Source organism: Mastigoproctus giganteus, chromosome 8 (assembly GCF_048544385.1).
Source record: "Mastigoproctus giganteus isolate SK-2022 chromosome 8, ASM4854438v1, whole genome shotgun sequence".
Classification (NCBI taxonomy): domain Eukaryota; kingdom Metazoa; phylum Arthropoda; class Arachnida; order Uropygi; family Thelyphonidae; genus Mastigoproctus; species Mastigoproctus giganteus.
Window position 1 is genome coordinate 82,236,203 of NC_143582.1, and position 14,808 is coordinate 82,251,010.

General features: G+C 34.5%; 1 protein-coding gene across 1 annotated transcript in view; it reads left to right on the plus strand.

The window, feature by feature from the left end:
• LOC150081680 (uncharacterized) overlaps positions 1 to 14,808 on the plus strand; it is an 833,960-nt gene that overhangs the window by 417,757 nt on the left and 401,395 nt on the right. The window contains exon 14 of the mRNA XM_090380284.1: positions 8,807 to 8,896. Coding sequence (XP_090236410.1) covers positions 8,807 to 8,896 — 90 coding nt within the window. The remainder of the gene's footprint in view (positions 1 to 8,806; positions 8,897 to 14,808) is intronic.

The following is a 14,808-nucleotide window of genomic DNA, read 5'->3' on the forward strand; positions in this document are numbered from 1 at the left end:
GGTCCATTATTGTTTTCTGTATTTATAAATGATATTGATGATGGTATATCAAGCTTAATGTCCAAGTTTGCAGATGATACAAAGGTTGGCAGGGTTGTCAAGGACACTACTGACACTACACTGCTGCAACAGGATCTGGAAAGGTTGAGCAGATGGGCTGAGAGGTGGCAAATGAAGTTTAACATTGACAAATGTAAAGTACTACACATGGGAAACAGCAACCCCAGGGCAACGTATCAACTCTGTGGTACTACACTGACAGTGGTAGAGAATGAAAGGGACTTGGGGGTGATTGTGCAGGCAGATATGAAGTTCTCTGAGCAGTGCAGACGGGCTGCAAGAGTAGCTCATGGAGTATTGTCAATGATATACAGGAATTTTTCCAGCAGGGATAAGGAGGTGATTATTCCATTGTATAAGGCAATGGTCAGGCCACACCTAGAGTACTGTATACAGGTCTGGAGGCCTCATTTCAAGAAGGATGTAGAGCTGCTGGAACGAGTACAGAGAAGGGCAACAAGATTAGTGAATGGAACAAAGGGGTGCTCTTACGAGGAAAGGCTTAAGTTTTGCAAATTACAGTGTCTGGAGACTAGGCACCAGCGAGGTGATCTGATAGAGGTGTATAAAGCCTTGAATGGTTTAAGCATGCTCAATGCTGATGGGATTCTTCCTCTAGCTCAGAAAAATCACCTGAGAGGGCATAAATTCAAATTGAGGAAAGACAGATGTAGGATAGACGTGAGGAAATTTGCCTTTAGCCAGCGGGTGGTTGGTTGGTGGAACAGACTGCCATCCCTTGTGGTGGAGGTTGATAGCCTAAATAAGTTTAAGGCTCAGCTGGACAGGTATTTTGAACGAACAGAGGTGTGAAGTGGAAGTGGGTTTTTTTTTTTTTTTTTTTGGCTGATGCTGCATAAGCTTGCTTTCTTGCATCAAATGCCTCTACTAATGCTAATGCTAAGAAAATTTGATTCTTCACAAAATGTTTATTAATTTTGGCAGAATTTTGCACTGAAATTATTAAAAATGTTACTTTTACCAATCTTTTATATTTAAATACATGTTTAAAACACTAGTAAAGGGGCAATGTGGTAAAAAGTCTGCTAACCGCTCACCCCTCATTTTAAAAACTGATCTGTGATGGGTCAAATTTTTATTTCTTTGATTTCCTTGCAGATCCTTCTACTTTACAGCCTTAATTCCAGCAATAGCCAGTCATCATGTTGATATTCCACCTCCCCTGTTACCTCATCTCCACATCTTTAATGTCCTGGTGAAACCTCTTGCTCTGTTCTTCACTAATACTTCTTAGATTTTCTGGGAAGTAGTTGATGTGGGAATGTAAAAAATGTACCTTGACACTCATGTTTCAGCCCAGCTTTTTGATGTTTGCCAAAATATTTTCAACTATATTCTTGTAGTCTGGATCCTTGTTTCCTAAGACGTTCCAAAGTTCCAACAACAGACCTGAAGCTAATCCATGCTTGTTTTTCGCTTTTATTCATAGTTCCCTCAAAATCTTGGTCCCTCATCAGTTTGTGAATTTGAGATCCAACAAGAATACCTTGTTTTAACTTCTCTTGGGCGAATGATGGGAATTTAGTACAAAGGCAGTTGGAGCAGCAACCTTCTTGAGGTAAAGCTTTCACAAACTGTTTCTTCAAACCCAGTTTGATGTGCAAGGGTGGAATAAGGACAGTTTTGGGATCTACCAATGGTTTATGAACTATGTTCTTTGATTAGGCAATAAACTATCCCTCTTTGGCCAGACCTTAACATCGCAGTGCTTACTCCTTGCCCGAGTGTCCCACTCACACAAAAAGCAAAGCATTTTTGTGTAGCCAGATTGCTGTCCAAGTAGCCTGCCTATCACTTTAAAGTTAGCACAGACCACCCAACCATGTTCTTCATACTTATATTTGTCAACAACAACTTCAAGTTCTCATATGTTTCAAATACACAGAGTGAGCTACTGACATTGATCCTTATTAATTTCCACTGTAATAGTAATTAATAGTATTAATGGAGGCATGTGATGCAAGAAATCAAGCATATGAGCTTATGTAACATCAGCCAAAAAAAAAGAAAAAAATGCCAATTTCACACATCCATTCCCTCTAAAAATTTGTACAGTTCCACCTTGAATTTATGTAAGCTGTCAACTTCAAATAGCGACAGATGGAAGTTTGTTCCAGCAATTAACCACCTGCTGGCTAAAGGCAAATTTCTGCACATCTATTCTACAACTGTCTTTTCCCAATTTGAATTTATGCCCCCTCAGGTTCGTAATCTGAGAAAGCAGAAGAATCCCATCAGAATTCAGCATGCTCAACCCATTCAAGGCCTTATACACCTCACTCATCTCACCTCACAAGTGCCTAGTCTCCAGCCGCTGACTCTAGAGCAACACACCTTTAAGACTCCTCTTTGATGAGTCAATAAAAAAAGTCTCTGCTGTGTAGAATTGTGAATAATTCCTAAATAGTTCATTCTGCAAAAAGTCATAGAATCATCCTCAGAAAATTAAGGAACTAGTTCTCGTGCTCTGTGTTTGTACCATTAGAAAAATGTCCCATATGCTAGAAGATTGTTTAACTTCAGTCTATAACCAAGGAGTTCTGCAGATTCTTTTGATAAATTTTTAAATGTCTTACCAGACCATTTAGTTCATACTGTGAAAACAGTTCAGAGCTGGACTCAATGTCTCCAGGCATGTAGACTTCAGTTTCATCTTTAGAAGCTTTGCTTTCAGCACTCTTTGCTGCTGCATTCTCCAATATAAGAGGAGGGCATGGAATTGGCAAGTTATCTACTTGCCAATTCCATGCCCTCTGGAATGGGATTGGTCTAATGGCAGATAAATATTAGGATACACAATGCCCTTCTTACTCTTTGTATTGTATCCCTCTACATTAACTAACAAAAGTAATAACAGTGATCACAGTGGTTTGTAGGCTCCTGCCAAATCTTGGAAATTTTAAATGATAGCCTTCTTTTTATAATTTTTCTACAATCTCAATGGTTCAACACAGATTTGACAAACTTTATGTGGAGCTGATTGTTTATTTTGGTCACCGAGTTTCACTCCAAAATAAGCACAATACACATTTTTTACAAAGTCTGTAATATCTTGTCTCTGCTTGAGGACTACATAACTTCCACAAATATAACAAAATAAGTTTGGATTGTTCAAACACTTGTGTGAAGAGATTTCACTCACTTTTCAGCACAAGTTTGACATAATATCCCCAAAAATAAACTGAACTCACACTGATAACATTGCTGTGCGGAGATCTCATGATCAAAAAACAAGTGACTGAAGGGAGGGTTGCCAACATGTGAAGATTTAATGTACAAATTTACTCCTAACTTAATACATTCAATAATACAACTCATGACATCAACTTAAGTGAGTTGTGAAAAAAAGGTACTTGATAGAAAAAAATGAATAGCATTTCTGAATTCAGGGTAAAAAAACTGAGTTAAAAACATCTATTAATTTATAAAAATTGTAAACCATGCAGAGTTCTGTCAGTGGAAGGTTGTTTGACCTGTCCAACACCATTCTTTTTACACCTTAACCACAGTGGGGTGAGCAACCAAGACTTGCCATTTCCAATATGGAAGCACCCAATGCACGAGCTCCCATAATCATGCCCTTTTGAAACTGTGATATCTTCACTACAGCCCATAACTATTACTTTCTCACTCTGACTTGCACAACCAGATCCTAATTACTGTTGTTCAGCGGTAATTAGCATCTGGAAGTTACGAAGCTGTTCAGTTTTTTATGCTGCGAGTTATTGGGCATGGTCTGTTATGGATGGGATGGTCATAATTCAGTGATCACTGAGTGTATAATTGTGAAAAAATGACAGCATTATTGTGCATTATTTATTGACCATATCTTATATATAAAATAAGAAATTATATAAATTGCTCTATTATTCTGAGAAAAATTGCATATAGCTTCTTTTTTTAATGAAAATTATTAATTTGTATTGGAAAGTGTATATTTTCATTATTATATTTTACATTAATATTCATAATTATTGACTACTCTGCCAGTAATTAGATGCAGTTGACTCTTGATTATCCAAGGGTTGATTAACCAAGGTCTCTGTGGGTTGGAGGTCCAAATCAGTTTAAGTCAAATAACAAAAATAAATATGTGGAATCCATTACAGCTGTTGTTTATTATATGTTGTTTTGTTTGTTTGTTTGTTGTTTGTTATTTGGTTTTTAGGAGCATTAGCAACTAAGGCCATATTGCTCCGGGATATGCAGTGGTCATTCCCTGACCTTTCCGCATCTTCCGTATTTGGTGGTGACGGGCTCGAACCTCAGTCTAATCAAGAAGCCTGTGCTACACACTGCTGCTCCTTCCCACCTGGCTGCGGAGGTGCCTTGTGTTTATTATACCAGGTGGTTATAAAATAAGTTTCCCTATTCAGGAGAATCTAGTGTCAAAATGGTTAGGGTTAGCATTGTGAAAATCGGTGGGTATGTCATTTAGGGTATGGGGAAGCAATTTATAAAAGAAAAAAAAAAATTAGTTAAAAGTTCTGCCACCAGGGGGGAAAACAGCACTGCACATATGTAAAAGTTGTCATTTACTTCAAGACGCACTGCTTACACAAATGACATCCTCTTAGATAAAAGCAGAAAGGCCAATGCCACTGTCAATAACCATTATGGCTCTTACAAAAAAGGAATGTGCTCTTTTAGTAAAACTGTTCTACCAGAATAATAGTAACGCTAATGCAGCACTACGTGAATATCGGAAACTTAAAGGTTTGTGTAAAGGACCTTTGATGTTAGTGGGGCTTCAAAAACTAATAAAGAAATTTGAAGCGACCGGGGAATTAGGTATAATTCCAGGCAGGGGACAACCACGTATCAGAATGGAGGTAGTGGATGAAGTGGCAGTTGCAATGGTCAGAATGTGAAACACTACCAGTCAGTAGTGCCAGAGTTCTGTCAAGTGACTTGAACCTTCCTTGGTCTATTGTACGTAAAGTGCTTCAAATAATTTTACCCTGGTTCCTGTACAAGATTCACGTAGTGCAAGAACTAAAGTCTTATAATCAGCAACAATGAATAGACTTTGCTCTACGATTTTTGGCTCGTATGGAACTTGATGATACATGGGCTCGAATGATCTTGTGGTCTGATGAGGCACATTTCACTCTTCATGGGGCTGTAAATGCATAAAACTGCCAAATATGGGGAACTTCTTGTCCATCTGCTGTGCATGAAAGACCGCTACAAAGTCCATACATTACAGTATGGTGTGGATTCGCAGCAGAGTTTATAATTAGACCATTTTACTTTGAAGAGTCTACACCTCATGGCCCCATAAGGTGTACGGTAACTAGTGCACAGTACTGCTCTCTTCTAAGAGATCACATTATTCACACTCTGCAAGAAAGGAAATGCTTGGAGACCATAGTGTTCATGCAAGATGGTACCCCTCTTCACGTTGGTCGACAAGTGAAGGAACTGCTCCATTCAACATTCGGAAATGATCGCATTGTTTCTAGAGACTTTTCACAGTTCTGGCCAGCCTGATCACAGATCTCAATCCCTGTGATTTCTGGCTATGGGGATACCTGAAAGACAGTTTACAGTGTCTATATACAGATGCTTGTCGATTTGAAAGCAAGCATTAAACAACATGTAGCCAACATCCCCAATTAGATGCTACACGAAACTGTGTCGCACGTAGTCCGTTTTCAGGATGTCATCTCAAGTGAAAGAAAGCACATAGAACAATATCTGTAGATTTCTTAAGTACTGATATTAAAATCTAATCCTAAGTTAAGTGTTCCATCGCATGTTTACAGTGCCAGTTTCTCCCCTGATGGCAGAAATTCGAACTAATTGTTTTTTTTCTTCTACAAATCACTTCCCCATACCCTATATGACATACTCACTGATTTTCACAGTGCTATCTCTAACTGTTTTGACGCTAGGATCTCCTGAATAGGGAAACTTATTTTATAACCACCCAGTACATGTAATATTTCTATAGACTTGAATACAGTCTTGAATTTCTCAGAAACATCTATGCTTTCTGCCTAGTAGTCTCAGGGTATTAGCTTTACAACTGCTGTGACTAATTTTATCATTATCCTTAGAGTGGGGTGTTTTTTGCATCTATTTGCATCCATTGCATTAAAAACAAAAATGGTTTTTCTATTTTCTATAACAAAAATTTCAAGTTATGAACAAACATGAAAAAAGTTGGTCAAATGTTATTTTAATGAATCTCTACTTGACCATGTGTAAAAACATGGAGTTGCCACTTTTGCAACTAATTTAGGTAGTACCATTTACAGAAAGGCAAATCAAGTGAAAAAAGTTCTCTTTTTTTCTCATTTTTCAAAAAAAAAAATGTATATATTAAATTTTAGGTTGTTTGTTTGTTATTTGGTTTTTAGGAGCATTAGCAACTAAGGCCATATTGCTCCGGGAAATGCGGTGGTCATTCCTTGACCTTTCCGCATCCTCCGTATTTGGTGGTGACGGGCTCGAACCCCGGTCTAATCAAGAAGCGTGTGCTACGTACTGCTGCTCCTTCCCACCTGGCTACGGAGGTGCCTAAATTTTATGTCAAATCTCACAGTTTTCATAATGAATGTAGTATTTATGTAAATAAATTTATATAGTTGTCATAATTATGAGTTTTTCTCTCATTTTGGGGATTATCCTGGGTTTAATTTATCTGAGCAACTGTATTTTTCAACTGTCTTTGAATAATCGGGAGTTTATTGTAATTATTAACAGAATGATTAGTATATTCAGTAAACATTTTGCTAGACCAATACTCTAATAATTACAATAATACCACTCAAAATGAGTGTCAAAATTGTCTCCTACAAAATGTAAAAATGTAACAGGGTTCATGTTTTTTCATGAACTGTTTGCATACATTCATATTTCTTAATCATACATAGTTTTATGAAACATTATTAAATAGTATGAACCAGGGCTGTGATGCTCAATACGTTCTACGTTGATATCAATATTTGTAAAATAATAAGAAGAGTTTACCTCAATATAGTACACAGAACACTTCCGTATATTAGCATTATAAAACCCTTTAGACAGGCGATACAATTTGGGATTAAGAACTACGATACATTATTTAATAACCTTAAGGACTGTAAACTTGGCGACAATGACAATTTATTCTCACTAGATGTTACCTCATTATATACGAATGTAAACGTTGAATACAGATTAGATATTATTTGGGATATATTAAATAATAACTGATACTGATTAATTATATGAAACTTCCTATTAAGGAAATTTTTCACTTAATTAAGCTGTTAATTGAGGCCAACTATATCACCTTTCGGGACAAAGTGTACAAACAAATTTTTGGTTTGCCAATGGGATTGAGCCTGAGTGGCTTAATATCAGAGATCTGTCTCTCATCGATTGAGCATATACATTTGACACCTTTTCAACCCGTATCACATATTATGGGAGGTATTTAGACGATGTTCTAGTTATTACTGATAGTAGTAGTACTATCCAAGACATTTTACATTCGTTTAATAATATTCATTCTAGACTCAAATTTACAGTGGAAAGGGAGGACGGATACAAAGTCATTAAATTTTCTAAATTTCACGCTTACTCGGGACTCGCATAAAATCCAATTTAATATCTATCGAAAACCTACAAACACCGGTATGCTTCTACATTATAACAGCTATCACCCGTTCACCTACAAAAGATCAATTATCTTTAATCAATTTCTAAATGCCCTATAAATATTCAACAATGGAATCTGCTTTGGACTCAGAAATACAAATATTAATCAGCAGATTCTTAAACAGGGGTTATTCCCTTGCTACAATAAACCAAATTAGGGTACAAGCTAAGGATAGGATACAAAATACTACCCAACCAACAATAGTGATATCAAAAAATACTTTATTTCTGTCCTATATGTTGAACAGTGGCACAAACAGCTTAACAGATTCTTTAAAGATACCGAATTTAAAATTGTGGCGTGGCCAGGCCAATACGGAAATTAAACACTATATGAACAATCGCTCAGTCTTTTCCTCGTTTGCAACACAAATTAATGACCTGGTATACAACATTTCTTGCGGTGATTGCGACTTGTCTTACCAGGGTTCGACTCGTTTTCCTTCGAATATTCATGTTAATCAGCATCGGCCTCAATTAATGAAAAACATACTTTTTTATTTAATGAGGCCAAAATACTTAGTGTTCAATGTAATTATACATGACTATTAATTGCCGAAACCGTAGAAATTAAATTATACGAAAATTCTGTTAATGTTCGTTGGCCATATCTGATCTCTGATTCGTGGGCTTTCGCACGCATGCGCAAAGACGAATAATCCCTATTTAAGTTTCATGCTCAACCATATTCGGTAATTTTCATTCCTGTGATCACGACATATGGTCAAAAAGCATTGTCAGCTTCAGGAAACAAAAATTGTTTTGTAATTTTTTCGTTAAAATTCTTCCTTTAATTAATTTTGTTATTTTAATTGCATTAAATTGATTTTTAATTGTGTTAAATTGAGTTTTATTGGGTTAAATTGATTTTTAATTATTTTTTAATTATTTATTACTCTAATGTAAGTTTTTTTTATTTTTTCGTTTTAATTTCTGGAGAGTAATATATGGAAGTGTTCTACGTGCTATATTGAGGTAAACTTCTCTTATTATTTTACAAATATGAAAGGTTGTTAAATAACGAAACTTATATAATAATAATGCTTTATTAAAAGTAATTATTTCCTATCTGTAGGGACAACCTGGTCCAAAAGGTGACAGAGGTAATCCTGGAGATTTGGGACCTCCTGGTCTTATGGGCCCTCCAGGGCTTCCAGGGCCCCCAGTATGTTTACTTTTTAAATTTATATAAAGAAACTTATAATGTTTAAAAAGACCTTTAATCTGATTATAAATAATAGTGAATATATTTATGCTTTTTGATGAGGTAGGAGAAAAGCAAATGTCTAAAATGTTTAATTTTATAATAATAACAACTCAGAGTTGCCATAGAGACTACATATTGAAGTATGCAATTTGAAGTTTGACATTTATTTTTTACATTCTGATTATTCTTCTCCTATATCAGTATTGGCAAACTTTTTCTGACATATATTCTGAAATGAGCTGAACCAAAAATATAACACTTTTGGTGTGCCATAGGGAAAAAAAAAAATCTGTTTGAAATTAGTAAATAGTCTTTATTGATATTATAAAAAAACCAAAATTGTGTGAAAGTTTCTAATGAGAATTTGACTGCTATATAATTTTGGGCACAATTGTTTCTAATGAGAACTTGGTGTTGCATAGTATTGTGCACAGTTCCACTTGTGGTTTTCACTGTTAAATGTGTCCAATAAACCATAAAACAAACTTATCTTAGCGGGGGAAGAAAATATATATTTTTGGATAAATTTATTTATGACCTACCATGCCAATATCTTTTTTCATATGCATGTCACTCATGACACATGTAGGTTTGCCATCACTGTCCTTTTGGTTCTACATCAAACACAAAACTAAAACACTCAGATAAGAATGCCACATTCAAACTCCTGTACAACCAAAATACCACAGGACTAAAACACCATAGCTGAACTGATACAGAGAAAATGCCGAGCATAATACACCACCATGCAATAAATGTTGTGATGAAAAGGTCAGGATATATAAATTTCTGAAAAGACTAAGGACAGCGTTTACAATCAAAGTATGACAATAGAATTAGGAAAAAAATGAGCAGAAATCATTTTATTTCATTTAGAGGAAATAGACAAAACATTATCTAGGAAACATGTTATAGATTATAAATTAAGAATGATTAAATATTGAATAAAATAAGTCAAAATATATATAAAGTAATCAAGGGTTACAAAACATACATTAAAAATAAATGCAGCTGTGAATTTACAGATATGCTTCTCCCTTATTACTTATCATCTATTTATAGATACACATACTTTGTTTAAAATTTTAACATATATGAGCAAGCAAGTAAAGCCTTTTTAAATTTGATTATTGTGTTTGTCTGAATTAAATGAAAAGTATTTAGAATAGAAAAATGTCATTGATGTTACACAGAAAACAAATCAGAAAGGAAGTAATCTATTCCTCAAGTTTTATTTTTTGAGGAAAACTTGATTAAAAAAAACAGTTCACCCACCATTATGTTTTCAGTTTTTTCCTGTAGTTGGGAACTATGTGCAGTTCCACATAAATACTTGATGTTTCTTTCACTATATTTCTCTAACCTATTCTGACTTATTTGACATGTATCGATGTTTCAGCTCTAGAAACAAGCAGTTTCATCTTCAATTCATTCATACTTTACTCCTTCAAGGGAATGATGATCTTTCAAATAGATGTATGGCGAGAACTTATCAATAAGTTAATGTTCTGTGCTATTCCTTTTCTGGATTATTGCTTCTTAAAGTCCTTCAATGATGTGGTGTGGACATTCCAACAATTAGAATATCTATCAGGAAAGGAGTGACTATTGTTACCCCACTTTAGGTTGACTTTTCAATCAATCTACGTATCTTCAAGTCAGTCAATAATGATTCTCTCTCTCTCTCTCTCTGTATATATATATATATATATAAAATGTGATGTAAAAGTTAGGCAAAAGTAATAAAAATAAATAAATACGGATATGAAGCTATCATTAGAGGCAGCAAATGCACATCCTCCACATGAAGCCTAATTATATCTGATAATTAAAATAAATATGATATTTAAAATAAAAAACATCAGCCAGTAGTACGGCAAAAATGCAGAGCGAAACGAAACACAAAATAATATAAAATAAACAAACAGGGAAGGGAAAGTAGAGATAATAAAACAAAAAGGTAGTCGATAATCCCCTGTATAATTTAGTCATTAAACCCAATTAATAACAACGATGTAAATTTAGAATAATGCCAATTATATATAATTTAGCGGTACCCCCCTCGAAGGTACCAGTTCCAAAAGACGTGAAATATCACCAAAAAGGGGTTAAAGAAACTACAAAAACTAAAATATCAAAATAATAGACTGACCATTATTGGCCTCGTGGTCCTCTGTCGATATGGGGCATAATAGTCAGTCTATTATTTTGATATTTTAGTTTTTGTAGTTTCTTTAACCCCTTTTTGGTGATATTTCACGTCTTTTGGAACTGGTACCTTCGAGGGGGGTACCGCTAAATTATATATAATTGGCATTATTCTAAATTTACATCGTTGTTATTAATTGGGTTTAATGACTAAATTATACAGGGGATTATCGACTACCTTTTTGTTTTATTATTTCTACTTTCCCTTCCCTGTTTGTTTATTTTATATTATTTTGTGTTTCTTTTCGCTCTGCATTTTGCCGTACTACTGGCTGATGTTTTTTATTTTAAATATCATATTTATTTTAATTATCAGATATATATATATATATATATATATGTAGCCAGTAGAGTGGCAGACCAGTGAAAAGAAAAAGATTTTGACAAATAAAACAACAATAAATACAAGATAATGAGGAATAAAGTACTGTTGGAGAAACAATCCTAATAAATTTAGAAAAGAGTTTCAATTAAAACAAATTTAGTGGTGCCCACTTAGCAAGGCACCAGTTTCTGAATTATGTGATATATCACTATATGCAGTCGTAAACTGCCAACAATGCAAACAGATAGGTAGAAAAAACGGAAAATAATATCGAATTGGATAGAAAAGACTGACTATTATGCCCCATCTCTTATATCGATATCAGATATATAAGTATCTGATATAGATATAAGATATATAAGTTTTGCAACGGCAAAACTTATATAGTCAGTCTTATAATAGTTAGTCTTTAAAAAAAAAAACTGAAATTTATAATAGTCAGTCTTTTCTATCCAATTTGATATTATTTTCCGTTTTTTCTACCTATCTGTTTGTGCTGTTGGCAGTTTACGATTGCATATAGTGATATTTCATGTAATTCAGAAACTGGTGCCTTGCTAAGTGGGTGCCACTAAATTGCTTTTAATTGAAACTCTTTTCTAAATTTATTAGGATTGTTTCTCCAACAGTACTCTATTCCTCATTATCTTGTATTTATTGTTGTTTTATTTTTCAAAATCTTTTTCTCTTCACTGGTCTGCCACTCTACAGACTTGCATTGCTTTTACCTTACATTTTATAGTTAAATACACGTGACATGTTGTGGTTTTTGCATGTTTGCTGCCACTGATGTTTACTCTACTATATTCTTTTTATTTTACATATTTGCATTTCATTCTGCTGTCTGTTCTCTGATTCAATTGGATTTAATTTGAATTTTATATATATATATATATATATATATATATATATAGAGAGAGAGAGAGAGAGAGAGAGAATTGTGTGTGTGTGTGTACACAACACAGAGTTTCCAAAGTGCGATAAAGCATGCACTTTTTGGGGGCCCACTGTTTTATTTCATTTTTTTCATCATTTCAATTTTATTTCTGTCTTTGAGATTAAATTTATTGAAGTATATATTAATTCATAAAAAATGTATGCACATTGCTAAAGTTTATGTCAGATCTGCTTATTTGCACTTGTTCTGGAAGGGAAGGATGCAAAATTTATGAAATATTTCAAGGGGAAGCAAAGTATAAAAGTTTCAGAACCTCTGATATATAAAACTCTGTGTCTAATAGCATCTCAAAAGAATAAATAACATATACCTCTGAAACAAAAATCATTGCAGATCCCTTATATGAAGAGAGAAATCAGGCTTCACTAAATTCTCATACCTAGCCTGAATTTCAAGGTTTTCTTGTATCTTTCGGCATATACATTGAGACAAATGGAAGAATCATCCTCTATTAACATTGCCAGGAAATAAATCCTTAAATGCATTAACAGGTGATCTCTCAAAACCTGTCATGATAGACAATAGTGAAAGACCCCAGTTCTATATTTTTGATTGCCTGGAATAGCCTGCTGTAGTTTTCTTGGGTTTTATTCAGCAATAAAATAAATACAAATGGAATCACATTATGATACTTTATACAATGAGTATGGTGTATATTTGGACAGATAGGAATGGAGTGAATTTGAAAGTCCCATCCACATTCTACTTTTCTAAAATTTAAGGTTCTTGTTTAAAAAATAAGTATCACATCTGCAGAAAAAAACAATTATCAAATAGTAAAAAATTGTAATTTTTATACATTTTATTGCATGTAGAAGGAAATTACCATTACTGTTATTATTAATTTCAGTTTATTTCTGTTTGTAAACACACATTTATAGCATTTAACTATAGGAGATTAACATAATAGACAATTATGTATGTGAATAAAAGACATTATTTTATGTACCAGTTAAAATGATTTTATGTGTGATTTCTAAATCCGACAGAATTATAGATTTAAGAAGCTCATTTTGATTTACCCCTATTGCTCTCTGAAAAATCTCCTTGGTGTCATAATTTAAATTTGTGCATCAGGCAACAAAGCAGCAATCCCTAAAGCAGAACGTACTGGTTCCACAGGATGCAGTTATTGTCAAGGCAACAGGAAATATATTGTGTAAAAAGGTTAGGTTGATTAGGACCAAAATATATCTGCCAGAGGCAAAAGTACGTGATGTTATATAGCAGACATCATCTTTTCATGACACAAAAGGTGATATTTTTGCACACGTTTGCACTAATAATATTAAGAGTAGGAGACCTGAGGACTTACTTAACAATTAAAGTACAATATTGGGAAAAGTTTTGGGTTAGGATTAAATATGAAAATACTTGCAATTCTGCCCAGACATAATAGGATGGAATACATGTTGAGAGACTTTTCAATTAATTTGGCTTTGGAGAGACTCAGGGCTCATGAGGTAGAATTTTCTCAGTGTGCTTGTTAACAGGAGAAACTGTTCTTACAAGGATGGGATATGCTTAAATAGAAAGAGTGCAAAAATATTTGCTTATGGTGTCAAGTGTGTCAGAAAACTGATAGCTTGGAGGGATACACAGACTAATAGATTATCTGGAGCTGCAGGCAGTTGCAAAAGTGATATTTCACTGCTTCTGCTAGAACATGAAACAGCCTAAAAAGTAAGGTATTAGGGATTTCAAGCCCTGCTGGGGGCCATCATGGAATAAGTAAATACATAGGCAATGTTAGGGTAACTAAGAGTAAGAACAGGTGCATGTATACTTGCATGTACACTGATGCCAGAAGCATAGTAAATAAATTTGATGAATTTGAAGTACTGATTGTCATCATATGTGGACATTGTAGGGATATTGGATGGTATCACTCAGACATAAGGATGCAGAATTTGAATATGGGGATTATGATATGAACAGACAGGAGAGGGAGTATTCTCTTGGTCAAGAAGCACATTAAATCTAAGGCAGTGCATGCAATTGTTGTGGATGACCAGGGCTCTGTTGAGTCAGTTTGGTATGACATAAGTGCTGGGAAAATGAAATTGTGAGTAGAAATATGTTATTGGCCTAATGGCTTATTAGTATAACTAACAACTATACAGGTCCATTAAATCAGATTGTCTTGTAATGGGGATTTCAACTTTCCAGATGTTGAGTGGAACTTGCAGACTGGTCACTCAAACACTAGCAAGACTTTTTTGGATTTACTGAATGACTGTTTTCTACAGCAGCATGTTCAAGAGGCAATAAGAGGAAGCAATACTCTTGATCTCATTATTAGCAGTGATTCTTTGTGCATTAAAAATCGCGCCTCCGTAGCCAGGTGGGAAGGAGCAGCGGTGCGTAGCACACGCTTCT